The sequence below is a fragment of the Periplaneta americana genome, chromosome 15 (assembly GCF_040183065.1).
Source record: "Periplaneta americana isolate PAMFEO1 chromosome 15, P.americana_PAMFEO1_priV1, whole genome shotgun sequence".
Taxonomy (NCBI): Eukaryota; Metazoa; Arthropoda; class Insecta; order Blattodea; family Blattidae; genus Periplaneta; species Periplaneta americana.
The window spans coordinates 47,826,895-47,843,284 of record NC_091131.1 but is presented as its reverse complement, the minus strand read 5'-3'; the positions used below and the strand labels follow the sequence as shown (position 1 = coordinate 47,843,284).

Sequence of the window (16,390 nt, the reverse complement as noted above, 5' to 3'; positions counted from 1 at the left end):
GTGCATAAGAAATCAACTGCCCAATTGGACTGGAACTTGCTGTAAGACTTCTTGCTTGCCTCCATTGTGATTGTAAGTCATGATGTTCAAACCTTTCTTTTCTCGTTCTCCACTATAATTGGTGTGCTTCACGACATGTGGTCAGGCACATATGCATTGTAAAGTACATCACTCTATAACCGATCTACTTGCCACTAACGAAGTCACACCTCAGCAGAGGTTGACTGGTGCAACTTGCAAGTTAAAAATTACTGTATATACGTGAATACTTCGCACCATCGAATAATCAGTGCACCTTAATTTTAGGAGAGAAAATTTAAAAAGTGTTTGAGGCTTAAGCGGTACCAACCTTATTTCAAATAATGTGTATACCCCAATTTTTCTTCGCTAAATTCCGAAAAAAAATATGCGCGTAGTATTCGCGTATATATGGTAACTAGGTGAGTCTCTACTACGAACCATGTGTGTTGTACTCTCGTTGAAATTCAGTATGATATAGAATGTCGAATGTTGTTTATATTTGGTCCACAGGCCTAGCGGATGAGAAGTGAAGATCTGTGTCAAGTGTATATGAGTTACTGACATCCAGGTTTCAGCATGTTCTTGGAAATCTTAGAGTTTGTATTTTTCCATTTAAGCTTTCCTTAGAGTCCAAATTTGTTGCACTGTAGCTCAGCACTAGTACACGGCAGGCAACCAGGTTTAATCTCTGACCAGGTGGTGATGGAATTTATGGTAGACAAAGCAGACATTGCAGAGAGATTTTCTCATGTTTCCCACTTTCATTCCACTAAGACTCTCTACATCCCCCTTATTTAATCTATTATATACAATAGGAAAAAAAAGCTGGGGTGAATCCTTTGGGGTAGTATGGGTTTCTGATGCTCATTGCGAAAGGATTGGGGCTCTGGGCCTGGGACCTAATCTTTCAGGACGCAGACAGGATGATTCATCTTTCAGCATCGAGTTCACAAATGTCATCCAGGCCTTAGTCACACATGTATAGGGCACATAATAGGCCATTGTAAGCCCAACTGCATGGCTATGTCATGAATCCGGCCCTCAAAGGCCAAGCCAAATCGCGATGATTTTGGAATATTTCCTTGTCAGTACAGTTGAGAAGCTAACCAACAAGTAGGGAAATCACGCAAAAGAATTCAAGTCAATGGCCTTGGAAATTCCAAACTCTTTGGACCATTTTAATATTGTATTAGCATTATTTATTTAAAATTATACTAGGGTAAATATTTCTGAAAGGATGGAAATAAAATATGTCTTTTCTATCACAAATAAGATATTAATAAATTATAATTTAAATAGAAGAAGTGTAAAGAAGTTTACTTATTTTATATCACAAAGCATTGCTGACTGCTAAAATGTTTATCTTTTTTTTTTTTTTTTTTGGCTTTGTAAGCGGAGACACATGTCTGTGCACTTCTGCTTGTTATTTCACTTTCTAGAATAATTATATCTGAACACGGTGGTATGTAGCACACAACTTGCATGCAACTATCAAGAATCAAGCATGACAGGAAAAGTACAAATCTTTAACTTACTGACTACATTATGATTCTTTTTTTTTCTCCAGTTTATACAGCACTTAATTACTGTACTCAACCCAGTCTTCATATGAACTGTTTTTCACATATGAATCATATAAAAATAACCAGTAACCATCATATTTAAAAATAATGTGGCCTTGTTATGCACACACCAATTTACCATCCAAAATGAGACATACATAAGCATGCACTGCTGCTAACCACAGTTTTACTTGTATGTCCGTCCAATCAACACAGATTATTACCATTAACTGGTATATAAACAATCGGAACCTCATCTTCTGTGCTACCAACAACTGCAGTACTGTGAAGTAGAGTCATAAATAACACTACACAATCCTCCATTTCAGAGGAGTCCCCAGTATTAGGGTAACAATACTCTAGATGTAAAAAAAATATATATAAAAAATAAAATAAAATAAAGGCCAAAGAAAACTTAGTGTTATTTCAGAAGAAAAAAAAAAGTTAGTTTATAACTCTACTTTAGAGTTACCAGGTGTTTCCAGTTTAAACATGAAGAAAGTCAGCCGTGCAATTCAAATCTTTCTCCATTTCAAATACATTTTTTAGTCCGCCAGAACCTCACATTTATAACTACAAATAGAGGTGGAAAAGTTGGGTTCAAAGTTTTACTTTGACATGTGTTACAAAACAATTAAGTTGCACACTTCGTACTCTACATTGAGAGCCAGATTTCATTTTAATAATTGCAAAAGAATACAAGATCCAGTTACTAAGGATCTCCATAAATCACAGAATTTTGTATGAAGCATAGTTATACTTCCGTAACCCAAGATATCAGTTTTTCACTGATTAAACTTCCAACTTCTTTACTGTGTTAATATTTAGGATTGTGGCTCATTGTCCAAAGCCTAGTGTAGACTTCAAAACTAGTCAAGCAAGATAAATCCTAAATATTAATACAGTACAGAAGCTGGAAATTTAATCAGTGATATATAAGTGTTAAAAGTGTATATAGAAAAATGAAATATGTTTTTTTTTTTTTTTTTCAGTACAGTATAAGCTTTGTGTGGTAATACTCTGGCAATATGTGACTTTACTAAGAGAACTCCGACTTTTAAGCCTGAAAGCTGTTATTTTGTGTCTTCTAAGTGAAGAGATAATTTGTGCAAGAAGTTTAACTCTATAAATTCCAGACATATAGTTCGTCGACAGTTTTTATAAAAGTGATATTTAAAATCAAAAATAAATATCTTTGGTGCCTGTTTTTTTACAATATATATGTAGAAACATTGAAGTTTCATGGCTACATATTGCCTCTATCAACAGGAAAGGGGCAAAAATGAAACGTACATCTTTGTTCTATTACATGAAGAATGTCTTCTTCTTCTTCTTCTAATGGGCTTCTGGTTTGAGTTCTCTAGTCTATTTGTAATATAGCATTCCAGTACAGATAAGAGATCATGCCTTTCTGTTATTTTAATGGATTCAGTTTAACACAAGAGAGGAGATGTTCTTTTTTCATTGGTTCTTGACTGTTGCAAAATGTACAGAGGTCGGAGTTAGTGTCCTGCAATGTTCGAACATGAGAAAGGCAACCAAGATAGTACAAAATTTGTCTTATTCCATATAAAAAAAACTAATTGCAAGATCTGTGCTAAACTCTTTAAGCGGTTAAAGCATGGAACTTTGTCATACTCGACAATCTTGAACCAAATACAGCACATGTAATGCATGACGCTAGTCAGAGTCTAAGATGTCAGTTTGTGTAGATGTTGTGCTAAGCAGTCACGACAAGTTTCTAACGAAACAGTGCTACACTTCTTTTCTTGATTTACTGCAATTAAATTTCCAATTTGAAATATTTTCTCATATTTTGCCCTGGATATTTTGTTAGCAATTGAAGAGTGCAGGGGGAAATACCTGATTAGTCACGTTTCACTGTTTTTACAGGAGAGCAAGTTAAAAGTTTCAAGATCCATTACAGTCTGTTGTCTTCACGTTATCATTCTTCACATTTCTTTAGATTAATGAGGTTGTTATTCTGTACAGTTAAACTACACAAATCTACACCACCTGAGCTATTACATGACATCTAAAACAGAAAATCGATAAGTTTGGACTTGCCAAGTTTTTTTTCCCTGTGCTCTTCAACAGTTTTCATACTTTTGTGCTGGCTTTTTCTTAAGGATTCTTTTTAATGCATGTTTATTGTAAGTTTTGGGTTTATGATATAGTCTGGTTCTCTTGTTTGCGAAAATATGTGTGTATTCATTCCTTTGCGCTCCTACACTGAAAACTAAACCTCATTTCAGCTTGGTTGATAGGCTTTCCCCTCTACTCACACTCTCTACCATCAGTGAAGGGGAAGCTGCTACTGTCCATCTTACTAACGTTCGACTAATTGACTTTCAATCCAGTGACAAAATTTTATTATTGAAAATGTTTACCGGTAATTTATATTTCGAAAGCCTATACAAAGCGTTAATATTTCAATTTATTGCTGTTTACATCAACTGGCACATTAAAAAGCTACTGAGAGCAAAAGCTAAATGTTTTCTTCACCACTAGTTGCTACTCTACAGCATACACAACGGGACAATCTGCACTGTGTCACTTCCCCCTGACATAATACAAACTAACATTTCTTAATTTAATGATTAGTTTAAAATATTGTAAGAACGACACTAAACTATATACAAACATGTAATTGTCAAACTTTTGTCACTGTATTTTATATTCACTTATGTACTTTATTTAATATTTTATTTTCTTGTGTGTACAACTTGGGGGGTGCAGGTATAAGAGGTAACAGCTACCGGTCTGTTACTGAAGGAATCTGGGCAAGTAGAAGGGGAAAGAAATGCCTTCGCATCCTCTCAACTTGTATGAAATGTCGTTTAATGTGTTGCTTTGATTGTATCAACTGTGTTATTCTTTCTTCAATTATTTAACGATACTGTGTCATGTGCGAGATTATCCATCACTGATAGATTTAGTGATAGCGATGTGATATTTGGCAAGATGAATCCGAGGATTTGCCACAGTATTTCCGGACATTCGCCTTAGAATTGAGGAAAATCTTAGGGATAGAAAAAAACAGGAAATCAGTCAAAACATGATTCGAACCCACCGCTGATAGCAGTCTTGGATCATAGGTCCTCCTCAATACTACCTGAGCTACGCCACTGGCTCAAGAATAGCTTTTGTAATGGATCCCAATATACAGGTTTCACTTTCCTTTCCTGATGGTAGAGCCGGTAAGTAGTTTCAAAACATTGGCTGCTTTTTGTCTATTTTTTTTATTTTAGTATGTTATTTTACAATGCTTTATCAACAGCTTAGGTTATTTAGCGTCTGAATGAGATGAAGGTGATAATGCCGGTGAAATGAGTCCGGGGTCCAACACCGAAAGTTACCCAGCATTTGCTCATATTGGGTTGAGGGAATACCCCGGAAAAAACCTCAACCAGGTAACTTGCTCCGACCGGGAATCGAATCCGGGCCACCTGGTTTCGCAGCTAGACGTGCTAACCGTTACTCCACAGGTGTGGACTTTTTGTCTATTACACTATGAAAAAACTAATTGAATACTTTCAAAAAAATGTTTTTTAATCAACCAGAGAGAATGTAAAGACTAAAAATATAATCTGAATGATTTTAGAGAATGAAGTCATAATTTAATATTTTAAAATGTAAACGATTTAAGTTAATTACAATAAAAACTATTGGCACAAACAATTGTAACAGAAAGAGTTCTAACAAACAATTTAATCATCCTTTTATTATTTTAATGGAACAGAACATTTCTTGTTTCAATATAATTTTTAAATATTTATTTGATTCATGTTGATGTAAATTGAGAAGTCCTTTAATTTATTACGCTGTTTTACATGAGTAATTTTCTCTCACCTTTTTCATACTATCATTACATATTAGTAAAATAACATAACTTCATATCCTCAGGATTATATCTGTAGTTTAAAAAGAGTCGTTATGAAGAATTACTATTTCCAGCTTTGCAAAAGATTTTGAAGCTTTGATCTTTTGTCCAATAATATGTACAAGATCGTTTTAAATTGTATGCAACTCAGTAATAAACAAATGAATAGACTGATGGGTGAGTCAGTAATAACTCAATTTCAATGAAAAATAGGTACATTAATTTAGGACTTAATTTGTTTGGAATTTTCAATATACAGTCATAAGAATATGTAGATGTTAGATGACAGTGAATTATGAAGTAGCCTCAGAAATCCAAAGCAATTAAAGCATTAGCGTATTTGTACTAAATTATTCAGATTTGATAATATTTTATCACTTCTGTAAAGCTATTTATTCTCGACTATAACATGAATTAATATATACACACACATTCAGTATAATATTACACATAAAATTAGACATAAAAAAGGATTGTTTCGAATTATAACTACAGCTCATAAATTAAAAATATAAACCACTACGTTGCTATATAAAAATATTTATTTAAAGAAACATATTACAAAAAAATGTTTTATAAATTTAATTGCTTCAGTAAATTACGTTAAATTAATACTGAAATATATCAGTTCTTATGACAGTTTACATGAATTTAAGCAGCATTTATACATTTCTCTATCTCCACTCTGATAGTTTGTTAGTTCGTGAATAATAAGTAGCATATTGGCAAATATTCTTGTAAATAAATATTATGCATATAAGATTCTCATTCTGCTTGTGTCTCCTAACAATAAACTAAACAAATATTCAATTACCCCTACTGAATTAAAAAAGCATAAATAATGCATACCGTCCATGAATCCTGACAATATGAACACTGTAAGCTATTTACCTTAGATAATATCTATTCCTTTAAGATGTAAAAGATAACATGTTAGTTACGTAAAACTCAAGTGTTTTATTAAACACTACAGCTGTTATATCCTCGAATGGTGAATAGATTAAACCCTGTTGATTTGTTTTTGTTTGATGATGACGACGACGGCACGATGCAATGTTTGAATAGGAGAAAAAAAATTTAACAAAATCTGCACCATAGCAGCACTGTTTACAAGTAATCTCATAGGTCCTACTAGGAATTGAACCATGCTTCCTTGGAAGAGAAACCCATCAGATTCTGAGCTACTGCTGGGTGTAAGCAAATCAACTTCTACAAGCTGTACTTAGACTTGTATTGTTAAATTTTCATTTTATTTGGATTATTGATTATATTTTTCATATATTGGTACTCATATTTTTAACTACCAGAATGTCTATTAATTTCATAGGGGTGCAGGATAACATTGCAGTTAAGGCAATAATGCTGCAAAGTCGAATGCCACGGGTTCAATTCCCGATGGTGTCATGGATATTCTCCATTGATCTAATCCTTCCAGCCGCACTATAATCCGGGAGTCTACTCAGCCTCTAACATAAATGAGTACCACGGAAATTCCTTGACGATAAAGATGGCAGGCACTTAGGACCAACATCCCTACTGCCATTAATGCTCATTGTCTATAAAGGTGGTGGGAATCTTAATCTCCTACTATTCTCTAGGCCGATTTGGCCTGTAATGGGATTGACTTTATTAATTTCATAACTTCATATTTAAAAGTTCTTTAATTGAAGAGTAACAGGTATAAAATACAAAAATACATCATTTGTACTTCGTCTTAAATTGAAGATCAGAAGATAGCGAATGGTAATATATTCTAAACATCAAATTAAATTAATGAAACCATTATTAATTTTGATGCAGAACTATGCACGTCACATCAACATTGTAAAAAAAAAAAAAAAACACAGACACACACACATACGCGCACACACACCCCCTTCTCTCTATCTCTCTCACATTAGGCGAGAACATAAGACTCTTGCATTAATATTCATATGACATGCAGTCAGTGATTTTTCATCATTCCTGCCAGTAAATACTTCCTAACAATTTTTGTGCATTTATATAGGATTTTTTTAATCTTCAGTTTCATTTATAGTACCGTAGCATCAACTTCAAGGTCATTTCTTAATTGTCGATTGTCTGCCTAGAATGGTACACTGTTGTTCATACATTGGATTGCTGCTATCTATTGGTTAATCTGCTTATCTCTATGCCATCTAGAGGCCAGTCCATCACGTACAACTAGTAGGAATTGAGATCTTGCAAAACATTACCTGTGACTTTTGTGGTGCAAATGGAACCAATCCAGCACTTACTTTTATTGTTATATTTACCTCACAAATTATTGGGGAAGTTCCTGTTTTTAATTTGTTAAATTTTCCGTAAGTCTTATTTACATCTTGTTACCGTTTCACATCTAGGTGATGCATAAATGTGAAATGAATATAATATTCCAATACTTAATTAGAAAGATTCTTCTAATAATTTACTGGTATAACATTTTCAGTGGTGTAGGGCACAAAGAAGGAGGCCTGCTCACTTGCATGTCCCCACTTCCCCAAATTAAAACTAGCACTGGCACTGCCACAGGTTTAACTGAAGCATGGTATTCACTGGACCACAAAGGATGACTTATTTAACAATACTGAATCAAGTAAATAATTATTCTTTATCAGTAAGTAAATGGAACAGTTTAACAAATATTTTGCGCTTTCTTGTAATTATTGTAACTTTAGTGCTGGGCTGCTAAATGACTTTTATAGAACATCCAGAGGAGATTACATCAAGTGATGTGTAAAATAAGGATGGGGAGAGAGCATATTCACTGTGCTTACTGTCTAATAAAGCTTATACTGTACTGAAGAGAAGTATCACATAAATAATGAAATTATTCTGTTGAATTTCTACAAGCAAATGCTTATGAATTATGATAAATAATGAGTTCACTCATATATGAAACCATGTAAGTTTCACTGAATACTTGGGGGACAAACAGTCTCATCCATTAAAGGAATTCCTGAGTCAGATATCTTATATAATTATTTTACAAAATTACGGTATCAATTTAATCCAAATTACAGTGACTTTTGTTCACAAAATATCTAGTCTATATTTGAATTCACACAATTCCAAGGAATCCTTTTGTATTGTAATAACTATATCAATCAACTCCAATGCACATGTAATGCTAAAATAAATATTAAATAAATGAAAAGAAATGTCTTTGGTCTATTTTAAGCGGATCCAACAAAAGGCACAGCAAAATAGTAATCTTAAAAATTAAGCTTCTAAAATAAATGGTGGATAAAATAGAGAGATCCTAATCATAACACATCACAAGTTTCATTATATACATACGAATATTGTGTTACACACATAAAGATGGCATTAACATCATTAACCATTAAAATATAACAAACAACAAATTAGGATCTCTATAATCACAGATACTGATAAGATGGGATTAGTGTATGACTTACAATATAAATATCATACAATTTCGAAAATTCTTGTTCTATAATCAACAACTGCCAACACTTGGCACTTAGATGCAAAACTTTGAGTATTGTGCAAACATGTCACATATGTTACACTTGTTCTCTCCCATCTTCAGCAATAGTCAAATACGTTTGCAGTTGTCTCTCGACAAAAAGAGGTTTTATATTAATTGGTAGGAAAAGAAATTTAGATGCTGATGACATACAGACAACACAACAATTTTAAAATTGCGTCCACCTTTGTCTTCGGTTGAAAAGAAGAAAAAAAAAAAAATCTGTTCATTGGAGCATTTGATTGATCAACAATTGAGAAGAGAATGAAATTTACAGCAAATTTCACTTCTAAATGGTTTTGTAGTTTTCTCTTCCATATTAGATTACATTCTCTTAGAGTTGCCAGTCTGATGCTTGGATGTAACTATCTGTACAAAACTCCAAATGAGTAACATTTCTTATCTTCTATCTCCTTTTCATTTGAAGATGGAAACAAGTCAACTTCGAAACGTTGTGTTTTCTAATTTCATAAGCAACTTCCTTTTCCATTACTTAAAGAACTAGAATATATACACTGAAAATTTTATTTTCTTATGTAGAAGCTTGGTGACTGAAGATGATATTTATTTCTTTCTCTTGTATGAAGGAGGGACCCGAAGGTTTGCACTGCAGCCTGAAGCTTATTGTGCTTTGTACAAGTACAGCGTGCCAAACCGTGAATTTAACCCAGTTATTGTATAGATGATGATATGTGAATTAATTATGGTGGAATGAGTCCGAGGTCCAACGCCAAAAGTTACCCAGCAATTCTGCTTCAATGGTTGAGAGAAAATCCGGGAAAACTCCAATCAGGTAACTTGTCCCAACCAGGATTTGAACCTGGGCCCGTTCATTTCTTGGTCAGACGTGCTGTTACTCCACAGCGGTGAACGAAGGTATTATAAAATCTAATCAGGAAAATTGTTATCACTGTAAGATAGTTGTATGGGATCTTTCTTTCTTCTTATCAGCTACCATAAATGTATTTATTGCAGATATACTGCTATAAAATCTCTAAAAGTCAAATTGCAGCAAATAAGTAAGACAATGAAATGCTGGTTTTAACTAAGGCCTATTTAGCAGAATATACAGAAGATCTCAATAGGACATTGTGTATAATTCGTGAGAAATATAACAAATTTATCATATTTTCGTTATTACAGCATTTCACATGAAAAGAATTTTATCTTTTTCTCCGAGAAAATTATTTATGTAAACTTTTTAGAAAGTACGATTTACTTTATTATTGTTCCTGGTGCATGTGATAGTGGAATACAAGCTTCTAAGAAGTGAAGTGGGAAAGATTATCTTACGAGATTAAGAAGTTCATGAATTTGTTCGTAACTTCCATTAAAGTAATGCTATCAGTCATATTAGAAAAGAAAAATTAATTTCTATATTCGATTGTGCCCAAATATGGTATATTATATGATCTGATACCAGCCAAGGATATTTATAATTACAAATCCAAATCCCTGAGTTTATAAATCAGACCCAGGGGAAATTCTTATTTAATAAAACTTACTTTCTCCTTAATACTTGTGTCAACTGTTTTTGTCGTTTTTATTAATGATTAGAGGGTATTCACAGAAACTAGCTGGCCTTCAATCACACTGTATCTACAACACCAAGGTAGTGTGAAAAAACTATCACATCCCTACTTTCAGATATCAGGCAGCAGTGTTGGGATTACCAGAAAAGTCATCTGCAACTGAAAGAAGGAACTGTAGACAGACAGTCGTCTTTGTGAATTTGTGAGATTAATCAGGCAAGGTTATGAGGTTATTTAATACCCCATAAACTTACAAACTTAGTATGAAGTAGAACTGGTTTTATTTCCCTCCCAACTATTACCTATTGTCAGTTTTGATCCGCGATACTTGGGTCCAGAGAGAAACACAAGAACCATTAGGATAACTCATAACTCAGATTTCATTAACTAAAATTTTCGAAATTCTGCATGGGTGTCATGTCATGAGGGATGGTAAAGCGTACTGAAATATGAACATTGCTTTCTTCTTGACATGAAGCAAATACACTAAAGTTTTGCATGAATTTGACCACCATGAAAGCTTGAAATCTCATATCTGGCACTTTTCTAATTTCTCTAACAATAATACTAGAAAATAAATATATTTTATAATATATTATTGGGGATATGTTCTTATAAATATTGATACCATTGTTTTAACTTATCCAAAATGTGACGAGACAGTCATTCTCCATAGGTCCATGTGTTATATTGATCATTTTTAGTAAGTAGTATGGAATGTAGAAAAATGGTTCACTGCTACTGACAGAAATTATAGTCAATTTGAGTCCAAAGTATTTTTTAAATTCTTTGATGTGAAAAAAATAGACGTCCTCAATATATTTAAGAAAAAATCAATTAAAGAACTAAAATAGAAAATTAATAGAAAGGAGATAATTTTTCGTCTAATTTTAATTAGTTTACTGAAATATAAATGGTCAATAAAACAACAAAACTGTTATAAACCCAGTGAATTGTCTCACACATATTGCAATTGTCACTCAAATCATCTTTACGAGGGTTGTTAGCCAGATGGGCATGTTACTTCTGCCTACAGTTGGTTTCAACTAAGGTTCAACAAATGTAATGTTAATTTGTAGCTTTGAATGTTAGTTTAAGGACCCCTTCAGACGAAGCCACTTTTAGGAGTGCTGCTTGCAAATAATGGATATAAATGAGGGTCTTTTCAAGCGCCACAGTCACAGACTAGTGGTGCTGCAGAGGTCTGAGTGATTGGCTTCGTTACTGATGGCAGTTACTAAAAGTGGCTCTTCCCGTCACGATACCAGAAATTAAATTGTAGGTTTCATATGAGGCCATTATTTCAGTGGCGTATGAGTGGCGCATCTATGTGCTGCTAACGGACGACTGTTGGGTCATCAATTCTCTGCACCACCACGACAGTATACAGCCTATTGTGCCGTAGTGTCTTTTTCTCGAATTCAATTGATAATTCCTGCTAGAAGTTCTTGAAATGATTTCTTTAACACGCGAGAATACGAAAAAAAAATATATAGTCCTGATGTAAATCATCAAATAAAATGTGAAATAGTTCAGGATTCAGTCTTTCCAAAAGCCAATGGATGGACTCAGATGGTTCTGTTTCTTTGTCTGTTCTTTCTCCATATGAGAAGCGTCACCAAAAGTATATCTATACTGTTTTCACTGTAAGAAAAATCTTAATGTAAACACAAGCACATTGCTGTCATACCCATGACTGGCTCCCAGTCGAAACACTCACACGACGCAGAGAAATATAGTTCGTGTTTGGAAACCATAATTTGTATTATTTGAAAATAAAAAATTCAATTCTAGTTGTTAAATACAATGAAACATATAACTTCACTCATATGTAAAACGCTATGTAAAAGAAAAACTACTTTTATATTTTGTTATGTACTATTAACGCAGATGAATACCAACAGTAACACCGCAGTAGTCTGTTCTTGTAAGAGCTGATGTCACTACGTAAGCACGTGGTACTGAAGTATGGCTTCTGTATCCTCGGTGTGTGTGGTTATTAGTCATAAGATTGGAAACCTTCTCAAAATTGGAAAAACAAATAGTCTTAAATGTATATAATAAATTATGTGATAATTTAATTACAATATAATTATAAAGTAAATGTTTCCTAAGCAAACGAATACATAGTAGTGAGGTTAGGCCTACTTGACGAGTAACGGGAAATGTTTCACATGAAACAGAATGTACAACAGTAGATGGGAACATGTACGAAGTATCTATGGCGCCAAACAGCGGCCAATGAAGCCTCACTTCAGTCACGTGCTATTGTTTACATTAGGATTTTTCTTACAACGAAAAGATTATACATCTCTGTCCATGTCCACTGGAAGACTGAAAAATTATGTACAAAAATATAATTCTAAAGGGCTTCAAACACGCATTCACATCGCTTCAGATGTGTATTCGCTGCTAAGTGCCTCGTCTGAAGGGACCCTAAAATATTATTTAAGCTTCTTAAATTAGTGTGAAAATATTATATTGCTATGCGTAAAATTAATCGTAATATTGCCACTGAAGACAAAATTTAATTCTGTAAAGAAAGAAAAACCTTACTTCCACTGTAAACAAAAAACCCAATATATTATTGCAGTTACGATTACCAAAGTCAAAAGACCAAACAAGCCTGTACTTGACAGGAGAATGATGTGAGAAATAAGAATCTGCTATTGGAAATTAATTTACATTATTTTGGTTTAGAACACAACATGCCCAACGGAACTGGTTACCCTCTCTGAAGTGACAAAGTGAAGGATATAAAACATGTCATGCATTACAGTTAAATACTTACATACAAAAAACCACAACCAAAATTAAACTGTAGTAAAAATCTCGAAAACCCAGACAATGAATTTGTTTTACCCATGGCTTTTTAAAAATAAGATATTGTTTTTATTTTAACATTATATACTTCATTATTTATTAATATATTTCTTTGGTTTAATGATTAAATCTCATTTACATATTAAAGCTTTATGTAATTATATAGAAATTTTCTTTCCTATATTAACTGTCATAAATCTCGAAGTCTGTAAGTCAAGTAACAGCAAGCAAATAAGATAAAGTGAAATGCTTTTAAAAAAAAAACTTAATTAACGGAATAGAAAAGAAAAATCACAATTTTGCTCCACTAGAATTACACTACAAATGTATTCCACTTTTCTTTCTTATATTGCTTAAGTTTAAATATTTGAATCTTCTGCTAATTACATCATCATTTTGCCACATATGAGAGTCAAGAAACTGACAAGGTAGACTTGTATGAATATTACAATATTCTGATGAGTGAATACAGTAACAGAAATTAACAATAAAACTCAATAATTGTAATACTATAATCACCAACTATACTGTCATCATGCTTTCCTTCTATATAAAATTCTTTGTGATCTAAATTAGTCATAAAAAACAATACATAATGTAAATATTCCTACATAAGTTATTACGTAAGAATACTTAAATAGTATTAATCTTAAATTTGATTTCTCTCACTGACATCAGACAGTATAATAAGCAATGGAACACAACTGTTCCTCATGCACTCGTAAAACACTTTGCTTCAAGTTAACTGTTGTTGGCTACTGGAATGTGTGTATGTCATTTTAAAATGCAAAACACACCACATAGGAGTCTGAGATCTGTGATCTAGTGATGCTTGCTGCAGGAAAATATTTATCTATGTTAAGGAAAAGTGACAAAATATTTCAATTTATAAAACTGTAAATCATGAAAACAAATTATTACTACACTAATTATCGTTTTCAGCAACTGCAGTTACTTTGGCAAATAAAATGACATCGATTTTTTTTTCTAGCTTGGAAAGAACATGTTGCATGCCGCACACCATCAGTATGTGCTGATGAAGTCAAAACAACAGAATCCCATTTCCACTAGTAATGTTTTCTAATGTCATCATTGAAAATGTGGATTTTCCATAAGAAATCTTTTCAGTTTGGAAGGATAGTCTGTCATAACTCCTGTAGCACCTAGCTCGAATGCTTTCCTAAACTCTTCTTCATCATTCAACACCCACAAATAAGTCTGAAAATGAAGTCAACCGATTATTATTAAAATACATTTCAAATCACAAAACATATCTTCTTTTACTTCTCTCATAAATAGTGATCACACTACAGTTCATTTCACTTTTAATACTCTTGGTTTTCCTTGACAATGTACGAGGTCTGTCTAAAAAGTATCCGACCTTTAGCCAGAAAAAATATTTCAAATACCTGACGGGGTTGGGACCCTAATCCCCTTCAAAGTAGGCCCCTTGTGCTTGCACACACTTAGCCCACCGATCCTTCCACTGCCGGAAACACCTCTGGAAGTCTTCTTTTGGAATGGTGTTCAGCTCCGTCGTCACGTTCCGCATTATCTCTTCTCTACTCTCAAAACGGGATCTTTCAGTGGTGTCTTCAATTTTGGAAACAACCAGAAGTCGCAAGGATCCAGGTCTGGTGAGTAGGGAGGTTGGCGAACGGTTGTAATTCCATGTTTGGCCAAGAAAGTGTGGATCAATTGGGATAAATGTGCGGGAGCGTTGTCGTGATGCAAGTGCCAGTTGTTCGCCGTCCACATGTCTGGTCTTTTGCGCCGAACTGCATCACGGAGTCGCCGGAGAACATCGTGATAGTACTCCTTTGTCACTGTTTGTCCTTACGGTGCGTATTCGTGATGCACAATTCCACGGACATCAAAGAAAACAGTCAGCATCACCTTGATTTTGCTTCGCACCTGCCGCGCTTTCTTCGGCCTTGGAGACTCGGGATGCTTCCATTGCGACGACTGTCTTTTTGTTTCTGGGTCGTACCCATACACCCATGACTCATCTCCAGTTATCACGGTGTTCAGAAACCCAGGCTCAGTGTTGGCGGTGTCCAGAAGGTCCTGTGCAACGTCACGACGGAGGTCTTTTTGTTCCGGGGACAACAACTTGGGCACGAATTTCGCAGCCACTCGGTTCATGTTCAAATCATCACGCAAAATTGCATGTGCAGAATCTTTACTCACTCCAACCTCTTCGGCAATCTCCCGCACGGTCAAACGACGATCTGCCATCACCAAATTTCGCACCCTCTCAACAACAGCTGCACTCCGAGCAGTTTGGGGCCTGCCACAACGCTGCTCACTCTCCGCTAATGTGCGGCCATCTTTGAATCGGTTGAACCACTCCTTAATTTGTGTTACACCCATCGCATCTTCCCCAAACACCTGCTGAATCTTACGAATTGTTTGACTTTGAGAATCACCAAGCTTTTGACAAAATTTGATGCAGTATCTTTGCTCAATTCGTTCAGTCATCTTGCGAGAAAACTAAATCCGACAAAAGCTTAGAACAGCACCTTACTTGGCGACCACCAGCCAGTGACTGCCACAAGCGAATGCAGTGAAGAAATTCAAGCATGCGCATTACGGTTCCTCCTTCCACTGTGCACAGTGGCTCCGCCTTAGAATCACTACTTTGCGCGGGAAAATTTAAGGTCGGATACATTTTAGACAGGCCTCGTATATCAAAAAGCCCTTTATATTAGAAACATCTACCTAGCGAGATAAGAACAGACTCCCTTTGCTGGAAAAATATCAGCAATTTGTTGAGGCATGAATTCGGTAAGACTCTCTGCCATCACTACCGCGGGCATCAGCCCCGTCACCACCACAACCTTTCACTTATTTGTCTTATTTTACTTTCTTCTATTTTGCCGATTTAAAATACAGTACAATACTGTGTAGCGAAGAGTATATCTTTGGACCTACGCTAGACTTTTTTATATTGCGAGCTTCCCTAACTATGACACGACAAGGGACAGATACTCAGTCCCGTGGAATGGAGATAAATTTTCACCCATGCCAGATATCAAACCATGGACCACTTGGTTGGGAACTGCACTACTGAGCC

The 16,390-nt window shown here is 34.6% G+C and overlaps 1 protein-coding gene across 1 annotated transcript in view; it reads right to left on the bottom strand.

The window, feature by feature from the left end:
• Positions 1–1,570: 1,570 nt before the first annotated feature.
• LOC138714856 (lysophospholipase D GDPD1-like) overlaps positions 1,571–16,390 on the bottom strand; it is a 30,540-nt gene continuing 15,720 nt past the window's right edge. The window contains exon 7 of the mRNA XM_069847065.1: positions 1,571–14,532. Coding sequence (XP_069703166.1) covers positions 14,404–14,532 — 129 coding nt within the window. The 3' untranslated portion in view covers positions 1,571–14,403. The remainder of the gene's footprint in view (positions 14,533–16,390) is intronic.